The 24,379-nt window shown below is 50.0% G+C and overlaps 1 protein-coding gene across 1 annotated transcript in view; it reads right to left on the bottom strand.

The window, feature by feature from the left end:
• The window catches only part of CAMKK1 (calcium/calmodulin dependent protein kinase kinase 1), a gene marked incomplete at its 5' end in the record, with an annotated part of 53,563 nt that extends 29,405 nt beyond the window's left edge, over window positions 1-24,158 (bottom strand). The window contains 7 exons of the mRNA XM_080630164.1: window positions 1,706-1,727; window positions 3,903-3,939; window positions 4,510-4,643; window positions 5,213-5,264; window positions 12,467-12,520; window positions 14,443-14,490; window positions 23,703-24,158. Of these exons, the coding sequence (XP_080486290.1) occupies window positions 1,706-1,727; window positions 3,903-3,939; window positions 4,510-4,643; window positions 5,213-5,264; window positions 12,467-12,520; window positions 14,443-14,490; window positions 23,703-24,158 (803 nt within the window). The remainder of the gene's footprint in view (window positions 1-1,705; window positions 1,728-3,902; window positions 3,940-4,509; window positions 4,644-5,212; window positions 5,265-12,466; window positions 12,521-14,442; window positions 14,491-23,702) is intronic.
• Window positions 24,159-24,379: the final 221 nt, after the last annotated feature.

Genomic DNA, 24,379 nt, shown 5'->3' with positions numbered 1-24,379 from the left:
ACAGAGCCCTTGTCACCATCAGGATTAACTGCTGCCGGCTGCACAAAATAATGCAAATACTATTCACTCAGGGTGCTAGTGGGAAAAGTAGAGTGAAAGAACAAAACTGGATCTGGCCTTGGGTTTCTTGCCAAAGCTACTCATGGCTGTGAGCACCAGCACCACCGGGAGGTACCAGGCAGCAGTGGGGAAGAGCCCGTTGCTGTGTACTGGATGTCACGTCTGCTGGGGCTCAGTCCTGAAGCAACATCAGCATGCAGCTCGCCTAAAGCAAGGCAGAATCCAGACACAAACTCCTGGCTCAAAGGTTAAGTGGGAATGTTTCTAGCGCATTGTGCTAAACTGCTTTGAAAACCTATTTAGCCGTTCAGGGATCAGCCATTCAGCCCTGAACAGCCAAGGTTACCTGGTCAGCTTCTCCTCTCCCTTCCTTTGTATGCTCCCTTTGTATGCTTTCCACTGCTGAGAGATGCACAGTATCCTCTAAAAGCCCCTCCTCTGCCTGTGCCTGAGGGCAAAGAGGCTGTAAGAGCTAGTCAGCATCTTCTGTTCCCCAGAGGAAGAATGGCAGGAGGTAAGGACTTAACTGCAATGGGGGTTAATCCTACTTGTGCTCAGCAGCTTGACCTTGCATTTGGACGTATGCCCACTGACTTGAGCTGGATTTAAGTGAGTGCTTCTGAGACACTGTCCTTGCAACCAAACCCTGGTGAAGAGCCCATTTCTGACCCAGGGAGAGAACCAGGCTCTGTGGCTCTTCCCCTTAGCACCCAGCAGCAAATCCTCCCTGCAGCATTGCTCCCCTCTCCCCTGCTGCCCATCTGATTGATGACCATCTCCCATTTGCATTTTCCTGCCATTGCCTTCCCTCCCTCTTCACGCACATTTTCCTGCTGCTGAAAGCAGGGAGAAATAATGCGAGTGGCAGGACTGGCAGAGCCACTAATGGAGTCTAATTGCCTTCTGCTAGAGGCGGACAAGCCACACTGCACGTTCCTTGGTCACAGCTGATTACAGGAGCTTCCCCTCGGCCCCCTCTTCTACAGGATAGACATCAGCCTTGTCACCAGGGAGACTGGGGAGCCTCTCACCAGCAACCCGCTGGAGCTGGCAGCCTGCAAGAGGCTTGCTTATGGGAGCAGAGGGAAAATTAAGCCTTTTGGGAATCTCCCCCAATCCTGGCACAGCTCCCCTGAGCTCTCTGTGACTTCGCAGGGCTGCAGAGTCAGTGCAGGAGTAGCAAAAAGCAGTGAGGAGACTCCCACCACCTTATCACTTCTTCTGCAATGGAAAAACAAAACAGCCTCCCACACCACCTTAGTGGTAGGGGCAAAGTAAGTAAGGCAATGGGTGGCAAGTCAGTGTTGATGCAACCTTAGACCCCTTGTGCCAGAGGAAGGCACAATGTGGCTGTTATCCAGCAGAGTATTGCTATTAAAACCTTTTCTTCCAGGCACCTGATAGGGAATTGGCTTCCAATTTGTTTTCCAGATCAAAGCCTGGCACGAGGATATGCCCTCCAGCCCATCATGATTCACCACATCATTCCATGCTGTGACAGAGCAAAACAGCTGGATTTTGCCTCCTCTGTGCTGGCCTGCAGAGAGCAGTTTGCCACTGCACGTATCAAACCTCCATTTCACCTAGGAAGCTAATGATGAACACCAGAACTCTCGACAGAAGGAATCCCAGGAGGGCTACTTACCCTTTCCTCAGGAGATCAAACACTGCAAGGAAAGGAAATCAAACCATGAATGAATCAGAAGAGGAGACTGGCCTTATTTGTTTTTTCAGCACCTACAAAACACATCCATTCCCATACCTGCAAAATCAATTTCTCTCCAACTCACTTCTCTTCCCTCACCCATGTCAATGAAAATATTCATCTCTTCAGCAAAGACAAGTATCTCCCACCCCTGCCGGCTCCACGCAGGGAGGCAGTGGGTGCTAATTTATCAGCCACATCTCTGCTGCTCCCAGTGCTTATGTGAGTCCTGGCTCCTTCAGTACCTCCAGGGAGGCTGTTTGGTGTGATATTTCTGCTAAACTGCTGATGCTGAGTGAGCTGCTGTAAGAACATGTTGCTCTATTTCTGCTGTGTCAATCAGCAGCACAGCTACATGGCTGTCAGAAGCAAATGCTCCCTGGCAGGAGCAACTGGAGAGGATTTGTTGGTGTGAGCTGAGGTTTGTAGAGCACATCAGGTTTTGTGTCTGATGAGAGGGTCAGTGGCAATGTGGTTTTCTGATCCCATCTCCTGCAAACAGGAGAAGGATCTGGTTTATCTAGTAGGAGAGCTCTTTCCTCAGGAATTACTAAGGGGTTTCTTTGCATCTCCCAAGCAATCCAGTCAGATTGCCTTCCCCAGAGCACCAGGCAGCCCTGCTTCCACCTGCAGTGCTGGACCAGCTGAAGGTCCAGACACAACAAGGCAGCCTGTATTGGCTCATCTTGCTCTCCAGGCTGAAGAAGCTGCAGCTTGTGGCAGCATTTCAATATTCAACCATCGTCTGGCATTGCAGCTTGCCCAGTTCCTATGGGCACCCTCCATCCCCTGCTTTCTTCCCAAAGAGCATGCAGCAGAGTGCTCACAGCAGTACTTCATGCCAGCAGTAACTAGCAAAGAGCAAACTCCACTTTCTCTAGCTTTGCTCTGTAGTGGGGGGCATTTTTGGAAGGAGGAAGGTGCAGTTCTCACTGGCTGAGTCAGCAGGAGGATGGAGGAAGCCCACTTGCAGAAGGCTCAGTCCTGAGCAGTGCTGAGCACCCACAACTTCTTGCTGCTGACAGAGCTGCAGAGACATTGACTTCTCATTGCTTTGTCTGAACCATTCATGGGATCCCAGGCAGAGCAAATGGGAGCAAAGAAATGATGAGGCATGGACAAGAGAGACACAACCACTGCCCCCTGCCCAGGGACCAGTGCATCCTCCCCAGAAGCCCCAGTGGGACCAAGAGATTTCCCACCTGTCCGGCTGCTATTGCTGCCAGTTCTGAAATCTTGCTCCACAACAGGTTGGGGTTTGAGGTTTGGGGATTTTTTTGTTGTTTTCTTCTTTGCTGCAGCTGTTTCGAATTCCTCATGCATTTATTTTCATTCAACAAAGCTTGCTACCTCATTTCTCCCCTTCTCTCATCCCTAGTTCAGGCCTTTAAACAAGGGCCTCAGCTGCCCTCCCCATCACACATGCCTCAGCCTTGGCTATTGCTTTGAGATGCTCCCAGAGTGCCACTGGGGCTTCAGCTGAAAGGGAAAAGGGGCCTTTCAAAAGCAAATAGCTTCATTTGCGAGGTAGAGCCCCCTTTCACAGGCAGCTTCAAAAGCATCCCATAACTATTTCATGAGAAGCAACCTTTGAGCCTGTCTCATGAGGAAACATTACAGGGAAGCAGAGACAGAAGAGGGTCAGCCATTCCCCTCCTCTGGGCCATCTCGCAGGGCACCTCAGTGCTGCTGTTGTAGGGGGACCTCAGTGGGATGTTCAGTGTCTCTGCAGGAGTCAGACTGCTTTCCAGAGTCACCATCACCATCCACTGCCCACAGGCAGAGTCTGGAGAGGCCAACTCATACCAGGAGGATGAGAAACCATCCTGCACCCTTCCTTTTTCTCCCGGCTCTAGGGCTGGAACTAACATATACACAGGGGAGGGCAGAGCCTCTGTCACATCTTTCTTTGTGACCCCATGTCAAGGGCATGTGCACAGCTGTACAAAGACATAAGGCTGCCTTACTCTACTGCAAGGGGCCCTTCCATCCCAGTTGCCTTTCGAGGCATTTAACTTTTCAGAAAGGATAAGTCTGCTGAAGTTGGTACAAGTTTTCTCTCAGTACTGACCCCAAGCCCTGCTACTTGCATCACTGTGTCTAAGCCCAGACAGTTCTGGTAGTGTACATCACATACCCATGTACAAGTTGTCCTCTGCAGGATCATCAAGGACCTGTAATGGATAACAGAGAGGTAAGGGGAAAGGGGGAAAAGAAAAACTGCAGGAAGAATAAAAAGTAATATTTTCCTGCTCCCTGTACCCTGTGCTGAGCTGCAAAGCACTGAGAATGCCTTAGGCTGGTGTTGAGATACTCCGGCAGAAAGAACGGCTCTGAAGGACACGTTTTCCTGTCTCCAGAAAAATCTGGGCTTCTGCCTGTATTTGGAGAAACAGCCTCCCAGTAAAGGCACTGCTTGTCCTAACTTGACCTCAGCCACTAACAAAAATAACACCAAAGCCTTGCACTTGTGCACCTTCCCAGGCTGGGCTACACACAGGTTTCAGTGGTCAAAGCTTGCTGGTATTTCCACGAGCACAGCTAGCTGCCTTCTCCTGGGCACCAGCCCAAAGGCCAAGGTAAGTATGTCAGTTTGACATATGGGATGGGGATGACCTTCCTTGGTATCACCAGCCTAAATTTCTGAATAACTATTTTAAACCAATTTTGGCTGAAGTAGGAGCAGTTGAAGAAGGAAGAAAAGAACCAGACTTTTTTCTGTGTAGGGTGGAGGAGCAGCTCACCTCTATCAGCTTAACAATGTTGACATGGTCCAGTTTCTTTAATATGGCTATTTCCTGATAAACTCTCTCCAGTGGTGCCATGGGTTTTGGTTGCTCTCCAGAGGATGTTTTGGACCCTCTGGGAGGTGGCCGACCTGCAAGTGGGATAACGTGGTGAAGAGCAGCTCATTTCTCAGCAGCACCTGGCATGCAAGGAGTAAACAGCCACTGCCCCCCCATGCAGATACCTCCAGCTATTCTGGAAGATCTCATCACCTTGTTATCATCCCAAAGCATTACAGTCTCCAACTGGAACTGAGATTTAAAAGCCCCATTCAGACCAGATTCCCAGCATGGTCTGTTTGCCACATCCCACAGACCAGCCACCGGAGCCAGGTGCTACCTGACAGGGTAGAAGAGCCCCTGGGGAGGAGGGGGTCTATCCTGCCCAACTTCCAGTACTTAATTAGGCTTCATAGATGGTGAAGATGGAAGAGTCAGCACTTCAAAGAGACTCAATATCAAAGCCAGGAACCTAATTACCAGTGCACTGAATTTCCCTGTGGTTGTGCCTTGCCTTCACTACCCACTGCATTTTAACCGGCCCCCAACTACTTGGGCAGCTTTCAAATTAGGCCAGGCTCTGCAGTCCTTGCAGATAAGGCTTCTACAGAGTTTTTCCTGGCTCAGGACAACAGGCAGACCTCTAATGTGAGATACGCACGTGGAAATCCATACTGCTTCAAGAGCTTCTTTTTGGAGAGGACTTTCATGGCCTGAAGGAAGAAGGAAAAGCAGTGTTAAAACTGAACAAGAGCCAAAGTGCTCATGGCTGTGACACAGGAATCTGCTGGGCATCAGGGACAGGCTCAGGTCTGTTTTTCAACCTAGAGGCCTCCTGGTTAGTGGTGGCCACAACAGACTCACATATACATGTTGACCCAGGCTTTCCTAAAGGCACTGCTAACCATTGGTTTTATTCATCTTTTTCCCCTGAAAAAGAAGTTGTTTGGGCTCCTTTTTCTTTGTCCAATTTAAATAAATCAAGATTTCTGCATTTGGGGCAGAAGCTTCAGGGAAGAGGTGGCTTCCTCGAGCTGACCTTATGTACCTGCTGGTTTGGGTGATACTATGGCCATGCTTCATGTCAGAGCCACTTCAAGGCTGACCCACCTTATGTTTTGCTTTGCCCAAGGGTCTAGGAAGCAAAAGAGCTGGAGACTCATGGCCATACAGTGAATACCCTTGCAACCTACTTCACAGACCTGGAATAGGACATGGACACAGCCCTTCCACCAGTTCTGTGCTGCCTGGGGACACCTTTGCTATTCCCAGGCACTATTCTTTAGTCTCATAAACCTCTTCCATGCTGCCAGAGCAACACAGAGCACCTGCAGTGTGATCCAACACCATTCCCAAGGCTGTGAATGAGATATTTTGTGGGCATCCATCCCTGCACCATCAGAAACAGAGAATCCAGCTCTGTACAGGAGCACAGTGAAAGCACAGGGAAGGAAGTGGTTTTTGCCAACGGCTTCCCTCCATTCTCATACCTTATTGATGCTGGCACTGCTGTGAAGCCAGGAAGGCAGCTGAGCTGTGGGAGAGGGTCAGGGTAATCTCTTCTGCCATCCAGACTGGCATTAGCATAGTGGCAAAAGGCAATGTGAATTTAATAAGCAGTCTCTGTGCCTCCATCTGCTCTCTGCGTTAATAACCTTTTTGAGGGCCACTCCAACAGCCCCGAGTGGTCCAGCAGATAAATATTTCATGAGAAACCAGCTTATGGTACAATTTGCTTAGGAAAATAGCCTGTGCTCCCGGGAGTTGTGACGGTCACTCCCTCCCTCCTCCAGAATTGGTACTTACTCCTATTCATTAAGCATCCAAATGTGTAATTCACACTGGAGTGATCCCTGCAAAATATAATCAAGCAAGGACTGCTGCAGGACACAAAGGCCAAGGAATTCTGCATTAATACCACGGAGGCAGGCTCCCTGCACACTACCTGCTTTCAACATGTACACCAGGAGCAGGTCACCAAACCCACTTCAGCAAACTCCTTCCCGAGCTGTTTTTCCTGGCAGCGATGCCACTGCACGCCCCAGGATTCCCAGCTCCCATCAGTGCTCCATCCGTAGCCAGGTTCATGGCTCCCTGGAAGGATTGTTGGGTTTGGTGCTGATCCATTGAAATCCTCTGGATTTGCACCGATGTAATTGAGAAGAGACACTGTGTAGTTCTCAGTCCTGCCTGGCAGCTCCTGAGCCAACTGTTGGAAACAACAGTGCTGAGAGACAGACTCAGAGTGCTTATCTTGTACTTAGCACAGTGCTGCGGCCAATACACACAGCCAAATGATTCATGGTCTGCTGAAAGAGGATGCAAGATGTGTGCAACCACCTCAAAGAACAGCCAGGACCAAGCCTGGAGGACTTTCTATGCTCCCCACTTTTATCCCTCCATAGTGAAAATGTGTGGGAAAACCCAAAGGAATCGGTACACCTATTCCTGTTCTAACCATCACCAGCCTGGGGGAGAATCAGAATCACAGAATTGTTTGGGCTGGAAAGGACCTTAAGCTCATCCAGTTCCAACCCCCTGCCATAGGTAGGGACACCTCACACTAGCCCATATTGCCCAAGGCTCTGTCCAACCTTGCTCTCCTTGCTCCTACCCCACCTTGAGTCCTACCTGCCTTCTAGCAAGGAGCTTTAGGAAAAGAAGAAACAGAGGATGCAATTTGCTGCTGACAGCTCCCAAGCTGCATCAATGCTTGAAGGCAGGCTCTAGGGAAAGGTTGGAGGGAGCAGGAAGGTACCGAGAGGATCAATAGCTCTTAGGGACGGAAACAGAGGGAACAAGAGCTACTGATGTCACCCAAACTCCTCAAAGGATGCTACGAGGGAGAGATGAGTGAGGATTATTGTCTCATGAGTGAGCTGACTGCAAACCACATCTACTGCTGTGGAAGAAACACCAGGATGTGGTTATACCAACCTCAAAGCACCAATATCTGCTGCTACACAAGCACGGCCAGATCAGAAGAGAGGAGCTGTCCCATGGGGGATGAAGAGCAAACTTCATCACGCAACAGCCAGAGCCACTTGATTATCACAAGAGCAGAGAGGAGAGCACACGGTGGAGAAGGCTCACTTTAATTACAGCACGAGCTGGCAGGACAAGGCTTCCTCACTGAACTGTGGCTGTGCACGACGGGAGCAGCACAGGGATGCTTCAGCAAACATCTCCTCCTGGGCTCACATGGATGACAGAGCCAAAGACATTTGTACTCACAGGCAGAGCTAATTACCCAGGTAATGCCTTCCTGATAAAGAACCAGCTCAGAGCCAAGTTGAGGGATTTTCCCTTTGCACTGGCAAGCACTGCTTCAGCTTCCTCAGGAAAAGAGAGAGCCTGGAGGAGATTTCCTCCACACTTGCCCTTGTACCCACCTTCCTTCCAACTATTCACACACAGATGGGGTCTGGACGTACTCTCTTGAGAGGCAGCAGGAATCATGTGCTTTTCTTTGTTGTATGGTTATTATTTAAGCTTACTGCTCTCCTCCGAGCACCACAGGGAAGCTGCCTGAGGGAAAGGTGATCCCAGGTTTATGGAAAAGAGGGATGCCTGGGTTACAGCAGCTTTTGCCACAGCAAGACCTCGATCTGCTGGTAACGACAGCAAAATAGCCATTAGTTGCAGGAGGGAAGAGTGATAAAATGGATTGAGCCAATGGAACTTATCAGCTGTCCTTTGCTATGTTCTCACAGCATTTAAGATGTCACTTTATCTGCTAACAGAGAGACCTGCATTGCAAGGGCAGAGACCTAGGCACAGTCCCTACGTGCAGCCCTCAGGGTAGTGAGATGCTGCTCAAAGGTTGCTACAAACCACCTAGATCCTCTGCTAGTGCATGACAGCACCCTGCGGAAATGGTGAGCAGACCAGAGAGCATTTCCAGCCCTTCCCTGCCTGTCCTGACAGCAACATCCCTCAGATAAAGCGGCTAAGAAGGAAGCTTTGGCAGGAGAGAGGAGCACTATGCAGCTGACAGTGGTTCGGTAGCTGTTACGTGAGCAAGAGGATGAGAAACATGGAAGCCGTGCCTTCCCTTCCCATCTGGATGGTGACCAAAGTGGATTCTCCAGGGGCTAGAAAGTTCTGGGCTCGCTGCTGGCCACCTTCTCCTCTGCAGCAGCACTTTGCTCAGCTGTTTCTTTTCATAAACTTGCAAGGAATTTCTCCCCATCATTGAGAGCTGGTAGAAAGCAGCCCTCTGTGCAAAGGTTGTCAGGTACAAACAGAGGCAGAGAGCACAACCACACAAATCTTGTTTCTTAGGAAACCAGATTAAAAAAGAAGAAAAAGGAAAAGAGAAGCCCACTGACAATGTACAGTGCTATTGCTTTTGTCCAGAAGTAGCATAACAAATGTACATCATAACCACTTTTCTTTGCAAGCTGATTTAGAGATTGAAACTAGGAAGGAGACATGACCCGAGGCATCACAGAATCAAATTCCATCAGCACAATGACTCCAAACTCGATCTCCGTCTGGACACATTTGCCTTTGCTTTTTATTTGCTGCTTTTCCACCGAGCTTGGCCTTTCTTTTTTCCCATGGTCACTGTCAAAGCATCTCCTGCAAACGGAGACACTGAAACCTTTCCAGCTGCAAAGGGTTCCTTGGCAGAGCCCCACAAATGCTGCCGTAACACCTTCACAAGCCCCAGCAGCAGCAGCAGGAACTGAGTGCAGTGGCAGCGCCCTCTGCATCCCAGCAGGATGTCCTCCTAGGAGACAGCACTGGCTCACACACTTGGTGTTGAAAGTTCCATTTCCTTGGCCTAAGACATTCCCTGCATCCACTGATGTAAGTCAGCACACTTTCATAGCCCTCCGCAGCGCTGCAGTCCTCCACAGAGGTGAAGGATAAAGCTCTTGGAAGCACTCTCTGATCTTTAATGGAAGGTAAAAACCCCACAAAGTAAATACAGCCCAATCTACACTTTTCCCAAATGTGATCAGCTTTTCTTTTTCCTTTAGAGTTTTTCGTGATTCTAGGCCAGCTCCAAAATGCATTCAAGCAACAGAAATCTTCCCTTTTGCTTTGACAGGAGCTAGATCCAGTTCCTGGTACCTATAAACTGCCTTTTCCGTGAGAGCTAGCAAAGGGCCCAGCCTCAGCAAGAACCAGCAGGCACACTCTGAATTACACTTCAAAATAAAAATCTTCTGCTTTCTTTGAGGTTTTTTTATCACAACACGCTAAAGAAAATAAAGCAGGCAGCACCACTCTGGCCTTGTGCTAAAACACTGCAAATGTGAATCGATCAGGGACTGCTCAGTAAAGACCAAGGGCTGATTTCCTCCATTATGTTATTGCTCTTCAGCACTGAGACAAAACCAACCCTCCAGAGCTAAATTTGGCGAAAACACACAGAAAAGGCCCTCCCCAGCTATCAGAGTTGCAATTGGTTCTACTAACAGGCATTAGATATCACCCCGGGGTGTCGGGGTGCATTGCTGCAGCGCAGTCTCAGACAGGAGTGATACGGACATGGAAGTCATCTCAGCACTGGGAGAGCCAGTTATGCAGTTGGCTGCTATTTCTCTGAAGCTTTGTCTGCCAGCTCCTGGGCTGTCGCAATGTCTTGGAAAAGCGGAGGCGTCTCCACCATGGCTTGCCCTCTGGGAGAACATCCGCCCAGGCACCTGGAAGGATTAGCGGTGACAGCCTGTCTGCATGTGACTGTGGCTAGGGAAGGGGGAAAGCTCCTGCTACCCCAGCTGAAGGGTAAGAAGTGCATGAAACACAGACTTCAGCATCACAGCCCTTCAGCAGCAGTGCAGCCACCTGCCCTCTCCTTTCCCATATCCACTGCAATGGAACACAGGCAGACACTGCAGATGAGCTCTCGCTCTGGTCCCACCTCTCCATCTGCTGTAGCATCCACACACCTCCCCGGATCACGTTCACAGCCCCAGCATCCCAGCTGAGACCTGGTTCAGACCCTGCCTCAAGCACCCCCAAAAGGAGGATCAGGGTGAACCAAAGAAGGTTTGGGATCTGCACATCCTGTCCCTCTTCAGGCAGTGAGGCTGAAACAGTGCCCACCCAGGCATGGGAGCTTCTCTGATGCTGCAGTAGCTTTAAAGTGTTTGCTCGGATTAGAAAAAGAAATGCAGATTAAGTGGGGATTAACTAACACACACCAGGCTAACCTGGACACAGGTTTTCACTTTTGACTTTGAGTCAACCAGCTAAATCCATGTCCATGGTGTTACAAAACATGGACAAGAATACAACAGGCAATGTTAACCTAAACCCAGCTCTTTCCTGCCAAGTTGTGACAACCAGCCTGCCCGCAGCACAGCGGCAGGATTCCCAGAACAAAAGGGCAGCACCAAAAGTAAAGATCACAACTTTCAAAGCAATATTTTCAGCTGGAAATAACTGTGATGGGAGGTGTTCCCACTCGGTGCTGCTGGACCTGGCACTGCCGAAGCTGGTGGGACAGATGGATCAGGGAAGCCACCACTGCCAATCAGCAGAAGTGTCCCACTGCAGGGCATGGGAGGGAGGACTCGCAGGGCAGCAGAGAAAGGGATCCACTGGAAACAGCAACTCTGGCGGGGTGGGTGAGTCAGCTTGGAAAAGAAAGGAGATGGAAAGAATTGTGGTTCCTTTGCTTGGGCACCTTGTCCAGATTTTTGTCTCATCTCTTCCATCCTTCATTTCAAGACATTTCTCCTGCAATCTCATGCCTGCTGGAAGGGCTAACAAACACTAACAGACATACAAGTCCCACCCAAGCCCTCCAACCTGGTACGTCACTTGTAAATCCAAGAGTAAGGGATGAAAAGCTAGCTGGGGAGTAGCAGGGAATGAGCACACTTTATATCTGCATAGCATATTCTTGCTCCCAGCAGCTCTGTGCACTGGGACAGGGAGAAAGCAGCACACAAGTGTCTGGCTGGGTGCTCTGATGGGCCCATTTTCACCCATGTGAGGCCACTCCATGGCAGCAGCAGGACCCCTCTCACCAGGCACAGTACGGAGCTGAGCCAGGCAGGCAGGTTGCCTGGAGGGCAGCAGGGTTTGGGTTCAACAGCCCCTCAACCACGCAGCTCTGCTCAGCAGGTACCTGCCCTGGATCCACCAGAAGCTGCTGGAAGCTGTCTCCACAAGCCTTCAGGCACAGCCACACACACAAGGCAGTTTGGCTTTTACCAGCTGCCCAGCTCCTGCCCTCAGCCTGATCAAACCACACCACAGGGCAAGCCCAGGGACATGAGCACATCTGCAGATGGATTTTACGGGGAATCCCAGCTGGGACAGTCAGGATTCACCTGCCTCTCAAAGGGGAGGACCAGAGAAGGAGCCTCCAGCATGAGCAGCCTTTTTGAATCTGAAACCCTTCAACTCTGGCTTCAGCTCAGCAAAGGATTTAAAAGCCAAGGTTTGCCTTCTGCCTGGCACCCTACACCTCACCACCTGACAAGTAAGGTCCTGTTTGGTGTACAGGGAGGAATCCCACATGGGGGTAAGCTGCAGGGGAGCCAGGCACTGCCCAGCTGGGCCATGCTGTTCAGCATCTTTCCTATAAACACCCCCATTTCCTTACATATCTTGCCTGCTGGTTCCAGGCCAATCTTCCAATGCACAGCAGGTGCTGAATACCACCACCCACATGCCTCTAATTTCAGGTGACCTGCTTCATAGCTAGAAAATGTCAGGACAAATCAGGAGCCTGCCTCCGAGATTCCTGCCTCTTGCATAAAGCAGCCCACCCCATCTCCCTCCCATTTGGCACTGCACACAAGCAGCAGCTCCATACCCAGTGGGAGCTGGTTCAATCCCTTGCACGCTACCCAAATCAGAAATGCAGATGATAAAGGAGCAAGGCAGAGGGGATTCTAACTCTCAGGGGGGCAAAGAAGGATGAGGAGCAGGGGAGAGACACACTTACGTAGTATTTGTCATCGTTCTCATTGTAAGCCAGTTTCACAACCCCGTAGGAACCCTAAAAATAAACACACATTGCACAGTCAGTTCAGCAGCTTCACCTTGCCTCCTTGCTGCTCAAGGCTGCTACACCGTGGCTGTAGAAAGGGACCAAAAAACCACCTTCAAGGTCCCAGACTATGCCTATCCCTGAGCAAAGTCTGCAGGTGATGCGACCCCGCAGCAACGTTGTGTATTTTGGCAGCTCTGTTGGAGCCATGGGGCATTTGAGGATTAACAGTGTCTGGAGGAGGTGAGTGTTGGCCCATCCTGCCCTGAGCCAAAGCCAATGTGTCTGTCTTACCTCAAACGTGGGTGGGGAGCAGAGAGAATCATTGCCAAGCAGATTTGTTTCGTGCAAGTTTGGAAATTCTACATGACTCCCTTTCCTGTACTTGTGCATAAGACCACTGCCAGCACAAAACCTCTGTATCTCTTGAGAGCAAACGGACTCCAGTGAGGACCGGCTGCCTGCTTTACACCAACTGCATGTTAACCAGGCAGATGCAGACCTGGACTGCTGCTGTAACCACAGCTCCAGTGACATCTTGGAGCCAGACTCCATCGAAATCACTATTTCTTTGCAGTTCTATGTCAACACTATACATTTTATGCAAGCAAGACATGACATCATGGCGAGGTACCATCCCTGACAGATACCTGGAATGGTCTGGGTTGGAAGGAACCTTAAAGCTCATCCAGTTCCAACCCCCTGCTATGGGGACCTTCCACTGGAGCAGCTTGCTCCAAGCCCCTGTGTCCAACCTGGCCTTGAACACTGCCAGGGATGGGGCAGCCACAGCTTCTCTGGGCACCCTGGGCCAGTGCCTCAGCACCCTCACAGGGAAGAACTTCTTCCTAATCTAAATCTCCCCTTTTCCAGATACCTACTGAATAAATGAGTAGGATTAACACTATAGCCTTCAAAACATATCTCTTGACCTCACTAAGAGCTGGAATGAAGGTCCTGTTCTCAGAGGAGACCAACAAGCCATCTAGATGATCGAGAAGAACAGCAGGTCCAGTAGCCTCTCAACCAACGTCAGAGTGCCTGTCTGCTCACCGTGACTCAAAGGGAAGGAGGAGGCAGGGCAAATCCACCACAGAGAAGGCCTCATGCTCTCCTTAAATCATACTTAAGCCAACAACAAAAGCCATAAGCTGTGTGTTTCAGTAACATCGACCGATCTCCCGTACCACCAGCAGTGGTATCTCCATCCTTACCCGCTGATGCCAGCAGCCAAATGCACAGCCTACTGCACAGATGGTAAGGTGCCTCCTCCCATGGCCTGGGGCCTTCTGCTTTGGAGAGGAGTTTGTGCTAGCGAAACTCCTGGTGAAGGTCCCTTCAGCTCAGGGTGCAGTCCCTTCTGACTGCAAACGTAAGCTTCCAGACAGCACCATCACTCATGGCCCCATCTGCAATGGTGGCAGACATCCAAACGTGCAGGTGTCTGAGCTGCTCACCAGCCCAGACCTCTAAATAACTTTGGAGGAATCTCTTTTGAATCAGTCTGCAGCCTTTAAATGCGGTCTAGAATTAAACTAGTGTTTCATTGAAGGACATTAAAAACTTAAACTCGTCCTGGTGGCGACCAAACACCTGCCCTGATCTTTGGTTTTCTTTCCTTGATGGGTTGTATTAATGCATCACAGGCTGTTAGTGTGACATTTGGCAAGCAAACCCCCTGGAAGGGAGCCAGCTGAGCAACCTGCACAGGGAAGGAAGGTAAATTTAGCTTTCAGAGGAAGTAGCTCCACTTTGACCTTGAACAAAACTTGCTCAAACTAATAAGGCATAAATCAAACAAAACACCCCCAAACCAAACACAAGGTTTGGCCTTGGCCAGTAAGATGCTGTGGCCTGGCACGGTCTTTTCACTCATACTCATGCGGGTACATGCAGGTTGCTTGTGACAAACACAAGCTCCAGGAACTTACCTTGCCTATTTCACTCTGCAGCTTGTACTGGTTTAACTGCACACAGTCCTGCAGATCAAAGAACATAATTAAAGTGTTGGTAAAAGGAAACGACTGAGTTTGAATCAATATCAAGTAGAGGCAGAGTGCTGAGTACTGAAAGACTAAATCTCATTTAAATGGGTATGCGTTACACTAGAAACATTCTTTATTTTACTGTGCTCAATACCAAGCAGGAAGACACCTGCCCGCAGCTCCATGGAGCTCTCCCAGCTCCCAGGCACTCAACTCCAGCCCCAGGGTCACAGCATCAGCCTGGCAAAGACAGGGACCCTCTGTGGGCTGCGCGCAAAGGCTGTGCCTGCACCCAGAGGAGCCTTCACCTGGACCATGGGCTGGTCTTGGAGGAGAGCACATGGATCCAAGCTCCTCTGCTGTGCCACACAAACAATAAAGGATTCCTTTAAAGGGGATTTGGTAAAATACACGACCCCTAAGCAGGTCTGATCCTTGCATGCAAGCTACCCAGCACTGAAGCCCCAAGGGTTGGGAAGGTGGTGGATGCTGCAAGCTGTGACAGGGCTGTAATGGTGGGGTGCTGAGTTACTCAATGACCAGGAGCATCACAGAGAGTGATGGTGGCCCCAGGCATTGACCACTGGAAAGCAAGGTGGAAGAGAAAAGCCAGGCACTTCCCTGGTATTAAATCCACCCTTCCTTAGCATTGTCCTACCTAAAGGAAAGCACTTCCACAAAGCAGCCAAAGCTCCGCAGCTCTGTTTCACTGGGAGCTGACACCTCCACCCTCATTAGTTACAAGCAGAAACCCCCAGATGCCATAGGAGCCCTGGGGGGCTCCAGACCATGAGTGCAGCGTGGGCAGAGCACCCTGCCTGCGCCCAGCTCTGCCTGCACTGCCTGGCTGCTGGGGAGCACCCAAGGGACCTGCTTGCCTTGGCCACCACAATGGGGACCATGGGAAGAGCTCACACCTCGCTGCAGTGCAGAGCTGCTGGCAAAGAGTCAGAGCGCTCTTATGGGGATCTCTGCCGCTGTCTGGACTTCACACACAGCACTTACCTGCACTGCAGGGGCAGGGAGAGCCCCAAGCTCGGTGGGGTGAGAGAAGGGCCCCTCTGAGATGGTGTGCGCTCAGCTTTAGATGAGACACGCTTCCCCACACACAGCATTTTGGAACACGCTATTTGTCCCCGAGACTGCCAAGCACTAAGAAGGCTGGAAATTCACTTCCAGCCTCTGCACCAGGAACAAAGCTGATATAAAATACACGGACAGGTAGATTAGCCTCCCCATAAACCTCCAAATAGCCCTGCAATCTACAGAAGTAGTGCCAGGACAGCAAAGCTGTGCCAGACGCCTTCAGCAAGATGAAGGGGTGTTACAGCCTTGGCCCCATGCAGAATTCCCATCCTCTGCCTCTCAGGATGCAATACAACATGGACATGGTAGATGATATCTTTTACTTTCCCCACCATCACCAACAGAAGACACTCCTAACACAAGCAATCATCACAGTGAAGGAGAACACAGGAATGGTGAAGTGATGACTTTTTAAGCTTGCAAGCACTGGCTTGTCAGGAATACAAGGAATTATTTCAATCTTGATCTTGTTCTCAGTAAGGAAAGCTTTTTCTACTGCTCTGATAGGGAAGAGGAGCCAATTGTGAGTAATGAGCCCATAGAAGTGTATTAACTCTGCTGCTAGCAAAGCACATATCATTCCAAAGGCAAAACCCAATACATCAGAACTAAGAGCAACAAGACAGGAGAGAACAAGACCCAGCAAAGGCAAAGATGCAAAACACATGGCCAGTGCAAAACTGCAGGGATGAGGAAATGCTCATCAGAACGGCTGAGACGGGCAGGAAAAGCCATCTCCCTCTGAGAAAGCCTTCAACCACCTCCGTATCTCCTGCTCCAGCAATGACCAGGTCCTGTTACCAGGCCTCCTCCCCTAAGCCAGGATTACTTTCATGAGTAAATACAGCCTTTTCCATGTAGCTATGGACAATTTGGTCTGCACTCAGTACTGTGCTTCAAGCCAAGGTGACGTCTCTAAAGCCCCAAGTCTGCTGCTGCTTCTTGCCAACACACTGTGTAGCCCTCCAGAAAGAGCAGAGCCCTTTGTGCAGGATACGGTCCATCCAGTGGGCAAATCCCCTTCCAAAGCATTTAGTGCAACTGAGGAGGGACTACTCCTTGTCCCTGTGTCCAAGGCACCAATCCCTTTGACTCTGACCATCACCTTCCCACCACCCCTCATTCTGCCTCATTCATTACCACTCTCATCCTGCACCAGACTGATCACCTGAAACATCTCTCTAGTTCTTCACTGCTGCTAAATAGAGCCTGTGAGCCAGGACATCCTTTTGCCATCATTTGAGCTTTGCCCACGCTTCCAGCACTTGAGCTGAACGCAGCAAAACCAAAACAGATTATAGGTGCCTTCTACCTTTTTTTCCTTGGAGAAAGCCCATAATTCACAGCTCAAGTGACTGCTGCCATGTGTTGCTGCAGACTGGCAGGGTGGTTATGATGTTATTTGGTTCTCCTGCAGGAAGTGGGATAATTGTACTGCTCCTTTATCAGAGTAAAACACTTATCTGTGGGCCACGTGTTTCTGAAAGATAACATTGTACAATCCTCTTGATTTCATCACCCCAATGTATATGCAACTGCTGCTAAATAAGAACAGAGAAAGAACCTGAGTGAGATCCTTTAATGAACAGCTGTCAGCAAATCAGACTGCTGTGTCTGTCCAAGTGTGCAAGAATTGTTCCACCTTAAAAACAACCTGCCCCATTTGTTCACACCTCCAAGGTATTACTCAAGAGAGGGAGGGGAGAATCAATGCCACAGAAAACAAAAACTGATTAAAAACCACAAAGCACAGTGAATGAGCTCAAACTGAAACAGGGGAAGTTCAGGTTAGATATAAGGAAGAAGTTCTTTACTGGTGAGGCGCTGGCACAGGGTGCTCAGGGAAGCTGTGGCTGCCCCATCCCTGGGGGATCCCTTCAAGGCCAGGTTGGACAGAGCCTTGGGTGCCATGGTTTAGTGTGAGGTGTCCCTGCCCATGGCAGGGGGGTCGGAATGGGATGATCTTAAGGTCCTTTCCAACCCAAACCATTCCATGATTCTATGAAGTCCAGAGTCCAGGCCTAATTCCATAAATCCATTGCCACTACCACTGGGTGACAGAAACCCTGAGAAATTGAGAATTGAGCTTTGCTGTCCAGGGGTGAATGCAGGGCTGAGGAGGAAGAGCCAGAGCTTGTTTCCAAACTAAGCAGACTGCCCACATACTTATGTAATGGGTGCCCTAAAAGAAGGCAAACCCAGGAATCTGAAAAGAACGCAGTTCCAGCCTTTCAGAGATACACTTTAAAGAGGAGCAGGGGAAAGAAAATTGGGAACTAACACCAGTTTAAACTCATCCTGTCTGGAAGGGGAAGTGAAAGGAGTTCTAAAGAGAGACAAAATTAAAAGCCAGACAAGGGGTAATACAGGGGCAGCAACGAACACAACAAGTTATTCAGGGGCAGAGAAGGACACACAGAAAGCCCAGAGCTCATGGAGGTAAAAGAAAGAAACAACATCCAAACCCAAGTGCTGAGCCTGAAGCCCAGCACCACGAGTGGCTGCTGGCAGGAGCACTGGCACAAGGGCTCAGCACTGCTGGCTGGGCTCACACACCCCAGACCCCAAAGCTGGATGTATTCTCTCATTGGCAGAGCGGTCAGAAGAATGAAAGGGAGCTGGGACCTGGGGGATGAAGGCAGCTCCTTTCCAGCCCCTCTGCAGCTGCAGCTTTGGGCTTTCTCCTTCTCTCAAACCTTGCTCTTCTACAAGTTGGCAATGTAGTTTAAAATAAAGGTTAATTAATACAAGGAAAAGAAATTAGCAATGCCTGGGGAGGGACTCGTCTTTGAAGAAGTGTTTTCCAAGTCCCTGTGATCTTTTCAAAAGAGCTGCAGTTGGAGCATCACAGAAGAGATGAGTCTGGGAGACTCACGGAAGGGGAAGCTCTCCAGCCCACGCTGTGTAGGAGCTTGGTCCCCACCACTGCTCTGGTCCCACCTGGGTTCACCTTTGTACACTCCAAACAAAACCAGGCAGCTCCCAGAGACTGGAGGAGCACAAGACCTGGATCAGCCCAGCGCTGAAGCACTGCCTCTCACAGCTCTTGGACACCAGTTGCTTCAAACCAGTTGGCCAAACAAGCAGGAGACCTATGATAAAGATGTAGGAAGCCAAGGAAAGAAAGGACAAAGCGATCTGTTTTCCATGTCACTGGGATAAGCCATGGACCTCAAGCTTTGGAAAATTCCCTTTGTCAGCTCATCCTCCTCCCTGCACAGTTGGGCCAGCAGCAGCTGCATCAAGGAGGGAGAATGCACTGGCCTGACTCATCTTCCCCACTTCTCTTCAAGCACAGAGGGCCCCAGCTGATGGCTGGGAGCTGGAATGACCTCCTGCTGATCCCAGAGGGTGGAGAGACCATGCAGGCGCCAGGGCTGGAAAAACAGGGATGCCAGGGAGTGGGTGGATGCTGGGAGAGAAAGGGAATGTGTGAAAGAGAAGACAATGCAGCCAGAAGAGACTGGAGAAGAGAAAGTATAAAGCACTTAAGAGTGCTGGCAGGTATGGGGAGAAAGCCTGAAAGAAGCCATCTTTTATTCTTCTTCTATCCACCCTCCAATAAACTTCTTGGCTACCTATAAAGGTTGGTTTGGAATGGCAGAATAAAAACCCCCACAGCATTGCACTGTCAAATGCCACTTTCCAACAAGCAGCACCTCTACCCTGTCACAGACACAAGCCCTGCCATTTTACGGGGGACAAGCTCTGTCAAACATGGTGACAAGGTGCCCATCAGTCTGTACAAACATGGTCCCAAGAGCCTTGCCCTGGAACCTACAAGCACTGGAGCATCATCTGTGCAGCAAAGCAGCAGCTCTTTTAGCAGCCCCAGGAAAATCCTCTCCTCTTGCCACGCTGCCACCACCGCGCAGGAGCTGAGCATGTCACATCAACAGAGGCAATGTGGGCCAGCAACCCAAATATTGGGACCTGTGCCTCAGCTCTGCAGCTATGTACCCTTAATAGCATTAGTTTAATCACTTCTGTGCCACAGCTAAACACAAAGCCATTCCCTTGTTAGAGCAAAACACTGATGGGCAGCAAAGGCTCATGAGCACTCCATCCAGAGAAGGCAGCACTGAAAGGACCTTCCAAGTGCATAGTCCATGAATAATCCAAGAAAGGAGGGAATGAGCAGGAGACTTTTTAAACTACAGATCAGTTTTGACAGAGATAGGGCAGATCAGGTTAAACGCACAGCAGTGCTGTGAGGAGAGCAGAACAGGTTACTTCTCTTGCAGAGTTAATACCACAGATCCAGACTTGGCAGCAGCAGCTGCGAGACACCAGCGCTGCCAACTCTGTCCCAGGGCATTGGGAACTGCCTCTATGCAAGACAACAAGCCCTGGCTCTGCTGCAGCCCTGCCAGCCCAGGAGCCGTCATCTTCCTAAATGACAAAGCCAAGCAGCCTCACTCAGAAGGCAGGGACAGGACATCCCAGTTCACTGCCCGCTCACCACTGGGTGAATCCTCTTGCAGCATCACAGCCTCAGCTTCAGCTCTTGGGTCCTCTCACCCCTGAATGTAAGCTTTCCTCCCAGTCTGTGAACAAATATCAAAGCAGCATTAAAAAGCAGAGCAGAGTCCCTCTAACTGACACATGGTGCTTCTGTAATTTAGCAGAGAACAACAGAAAATTCACCTCTGCTGTATCCTCATAGCACATCTCTCCATTATTCCTCCAGATTAGTCGAGGACACAGGGCTGCTGACAGCAAGCTGACACTCCTGCTATGACTGGAGAGAAAAAGCAGATGCCAGCCTAGATGGCTATCAACACAACACAGGAAACGTTGATATGCACTGTGCCATCCATCTCTGCTCCTGATAGACAGTGCCTGCACATGTGCCACTGATAAAGCCCAAACGCTCACCAATTTCATTTTCATTCTTGCACACTGTGACTCACTCGGGCAGCAATGGATGAACTGCCACCCGAAAGGCACTGACTGATGGTGCTGGATACTCAGTGCAAGGAGGAAGGAGCAGCTGAGAGCCATGGACTTGAGTACAAATGTGCAGCTTGCCTACAAGATGTGTCAGAGTCATTTGCAGGGAAACCAGGGGCAATGCCATGACCAGTGAGCTGGATCTTGTCAGTGACCCGCCAACCTCCCTGCTCACTGAGGGCCTGCGCATCAAAAACATCAACAGAAAACACAGCAGCAGCTGCTGCTCACACCGGGACTGTACTTCTCATCACAGGTTTATTGTATAACCACAGTTGAGGGCCAAAAGCCTCAACATGGAGTCCCCCATAACTCCTAGAAGCCCAGCCTGTACCTCCTGGCTTGGCAGTCTTTCCTGCCCACACGCACAGCTTTGCTAATTGCTTAGAGCAAATGTCCTGAGCAAATGCACTGAGCAAATGCACATCACAACAGAAGATCTGCTCTCCATTTCTCTGTGTTCCCTGCTGCATAGCTCAGATTTGGACTGTCAGCGCCTCTCACAGCCATGAAGATAAAGACCGTGCAACATATCTACTTAGGTAGGTCATCCATGGGATGCTGGAGCTGGGCTGTGCGCAGGCTGCACGCTCACCTTGCTGTCACACACCTAACACTTAATTCTCACCATTCAGTGGTCAGTTTCAAACGTTCTCCTATACACAAGTATGCATCTTCCTAGTCCTCTTGTTATTCCTTACAGGATACAGATACCGCCCCTATAAGCTGGGAAGATGAAGCACAGCTCCTGAGAGCACTGCTGCAAGGGCAAGCACCCACTTCCAAACCTGCACAGCTCTCACCTGGGCTCCCTTTCCCCTCCTACCACAGTGATTCTCCATTAATACGAATGACGGTTTCCAAGGAGCAGGGCTTTGTTAAGCACTTGAGCTGCACTGGAGCAGGGCTCTTCATAGTTATATCAGAGTGACCATTAAAAACACAGTACAGTGTAAAGAATTGCTGCAGGAGCAGGGAAGTGGAAGGCTCCACATCTGCACTTTAAACTAAGCATTTCCTACACAGTAGGCAATAACTATTGCTCCCCAGGATGCAGATGCTATGGAAGAGGACAGGGTATTTTGGCTTTGCTTGCAGATGGGAATGTGCTAGTCACACTCGACCGCACTTCCTTTGAAACAGATTTGAGACAAGCCACACTGCTGGCACAAAGTACTGCAGGATGGGAGAGCTGGCACACAAGTCACGTCCGCTTCCAAAACTGGCTCCTTTCCTCCCTGTCTCCCTTATTAAAGCATATGGCTGCTGTCAGAGCAGCTGAAATCTCTGCAGTGCACCTTCTGTGGATATCCTCTTATCCTGGGGGGGTGTCACAGCCCGTCTCACAGCTAATGTGACGTGCAAAACTGTCCAGAGGACAATGACCAGTTTGCTTGTGCTCAGCACCCACCCTCTCAGATGTGCAAAGGGCAAATACCCACTTTCCAGGAGGGAAACAATAAACCACACTGATGTTGAGCTCTAGGTCACTTGGCAGAAGTCTAAACTTCAGAGGTTTGGGTCCTTATGACCACAGTGGGCTTTAGGCATCTCAGCTGGGAGCACCACAGTAACACATTGGCACAGTGGCACCAGCACAGCCACGTTCAGTAACATCTTCCACCAGCCGGGTGAGGAAGAGTCAGAGTGTAGCAGCTCTTGAGCCCCTGGCTGCTGCGTTTGTCCCACTCCAGTGCCTGGACACAGCAGCAGAGGTGAATTCACGGATGAGCATTGCTGTACTTTCAGTTCTAGAAGAAAAGGATTGAAAATACCCATGAAAAGGGCCTGTCCCTCACCACAAGAAGGCCCACGGTCACAAGATGAACCAGAGTCTTCTGCAGCACAGAGCAGGAGATGCAGCCCTCCCTGCAGGGTAAGGCCAGCAGGTCCATGCCAACCACTTGTTCCTCTCTTTTATGGCAGCTCCAAGTGGGACTGCAGAGCTGTGGCACCCACAGAGATCCCCCTCCCCTTCCTCTGCCCTGCCCTATTCCCCAAGAGCAGAAACACAAGACAAACATGACTGGGAATCAAATTCAGTCTGGAGAAAAACATCAAGGCATGGAAAACTTGGGTTTCCTCCACAAAGAGCAGATAAAAGCCTCGGGAAAAGGCACAGCCTGGACATGGGAGAATTCAGGCGTAAATCCATGTTTTTTTCCCCAAACCAACTGCCAGTGCTGCTGAGATGATGCTCCCTCCCCAGTACTCCAGACAGCCCATTCCCTACTTACAAACTTTCCCCAGAGAGTAGCACTTTACAAAACACTGTGGCTTCAAGAAGCACCCATTTTACAGCACGTCCATCACACCTGGCTGTCAAAGGAAGCGCTGCCCCTTCCTCACGGGCATTGCTGCAGGCTCAGCGGCTCCAGCAGCACACTGAGCAGCATGGTCTAAACAGCCCCCTCCCTCTGCTCCCCATCCTCTCCATGACACACAGCACAGGGAATTACAACCAGTAGATGCTTCCAACAAGACACTTGACCACTAACAGCGTGTTACACTTCAGGGACAAGTCTGAGCCCAGGTCTGGCAGCAAGGAGCTGCCACAAGATGGAGAGCAGGAACAGCCACAGCCACCCTGAGAGTCTCCCCTGAAGGAGAGGAGGGTCCCGGCCCTTGGTTACCACTGCTGTTACAGCAGCTTTAAAGACAAAGGGAAATCCTGACAGGAGTAGGAAGAATCAGTGCATTTAAGCTCTTTATAAAATCCAATCATGCCTTCAATAATGGCAAAACACAGTAGGAGATACATAATCTCCAGAAGCTTAAATCCATAAAATACCACCAGCAAAGCTGCTGTGACTGATAAACTCCCGAAGGGCACATACAGAAGGGACACGAAAGCAAAGCAATTTGGCTGCAGCCCTTTCTCTGAACAGCGTAAGAGGCTTTCTGTGTGCCACTGCTGCCACTACAAGGGTCCTGGCCCCTCGACAGAACTATCCCAGGCAGGTGAGGGCTGTAGGACCAGCACAGGTCTGGAGGATGGATGCAAAGGCCATTCTAAGCTAACGCACTCCCTGGCTGCAGGGATTTTTTTCCCCCTAGAAGAAACACTGCTTTCAGATCTACTCCTCCAAAAGACTGAAGACACCATTACCAGTTAAGACAGACTTGCCTTACCTTGACACCACAAGTATAGGAGAGAATGTGCCTACCTCAGAATCTGATATGGAGACCCGATTGGACTCTATCGTTGGTCTCCTCATTACACGTGGCGATGGCCCTGTGGCATAAGGACCATAACCTGGTGTGTTGCTAGAAGCCAAATAACTTCCTGATGATCTTTCCTGAAGAGATAACTTCCTACTTGATAATACAGGTCTAGTGAGAGGTCTCTTGGGAACACTCCTCCAGTGAGCATCTTCTGACTGTGGGGAAGGCAGAAATTCATTCATTCTCATGTCACTGTTGACTCCATTTCTTTGGCTGTCTTTTAGGTTATCAGAAAAGACTGTGTCATTCTCTTCAGTGTTGCCTTCACCATTTTGGTCACTTCTGTCTGGACCAACAGCCACATCTATAGCTGCTACCTGCTCCGCCAGTTCAGTCTGTGTGTCTTTGCAGCACATGTCTATACCTCCATCCATGGCGTTTGCTGAAGAATCCCCCATGGCTGTGTCCAGCTTTGTGGTCTCAGATGGCACTGCAGAAAGCTGTGATGCTCACAGACAGCATCTGGCCTGAAGGAACCTCTCCATGAAATACCTAAAAGGAATAAATACAAACAGAGTGAATAATTGTATTCACTCAACACAAACACAACTAAGACATTCATCTCTGGCTTCTTCCAATGTAAAAGAAACAGAAGGCAAAACACTGGCAGGTTGTAAAC

The sequence above is a fragment of the Psittacula echo genome (genome assembly GCF_963264785.1).
Source record: "Psittacula echo genome assembly, chromosome: 15".
NCBI lineage: Eukaryota > Metazoa > Chordata > Aves > Psittaciformes > Psittacidae > Psittacula > Psittacula echo.
Note: the sequence above shows the minus strand (reverse complement) of the source record. Positions and strands in the feature narration are given on the sequence as shown.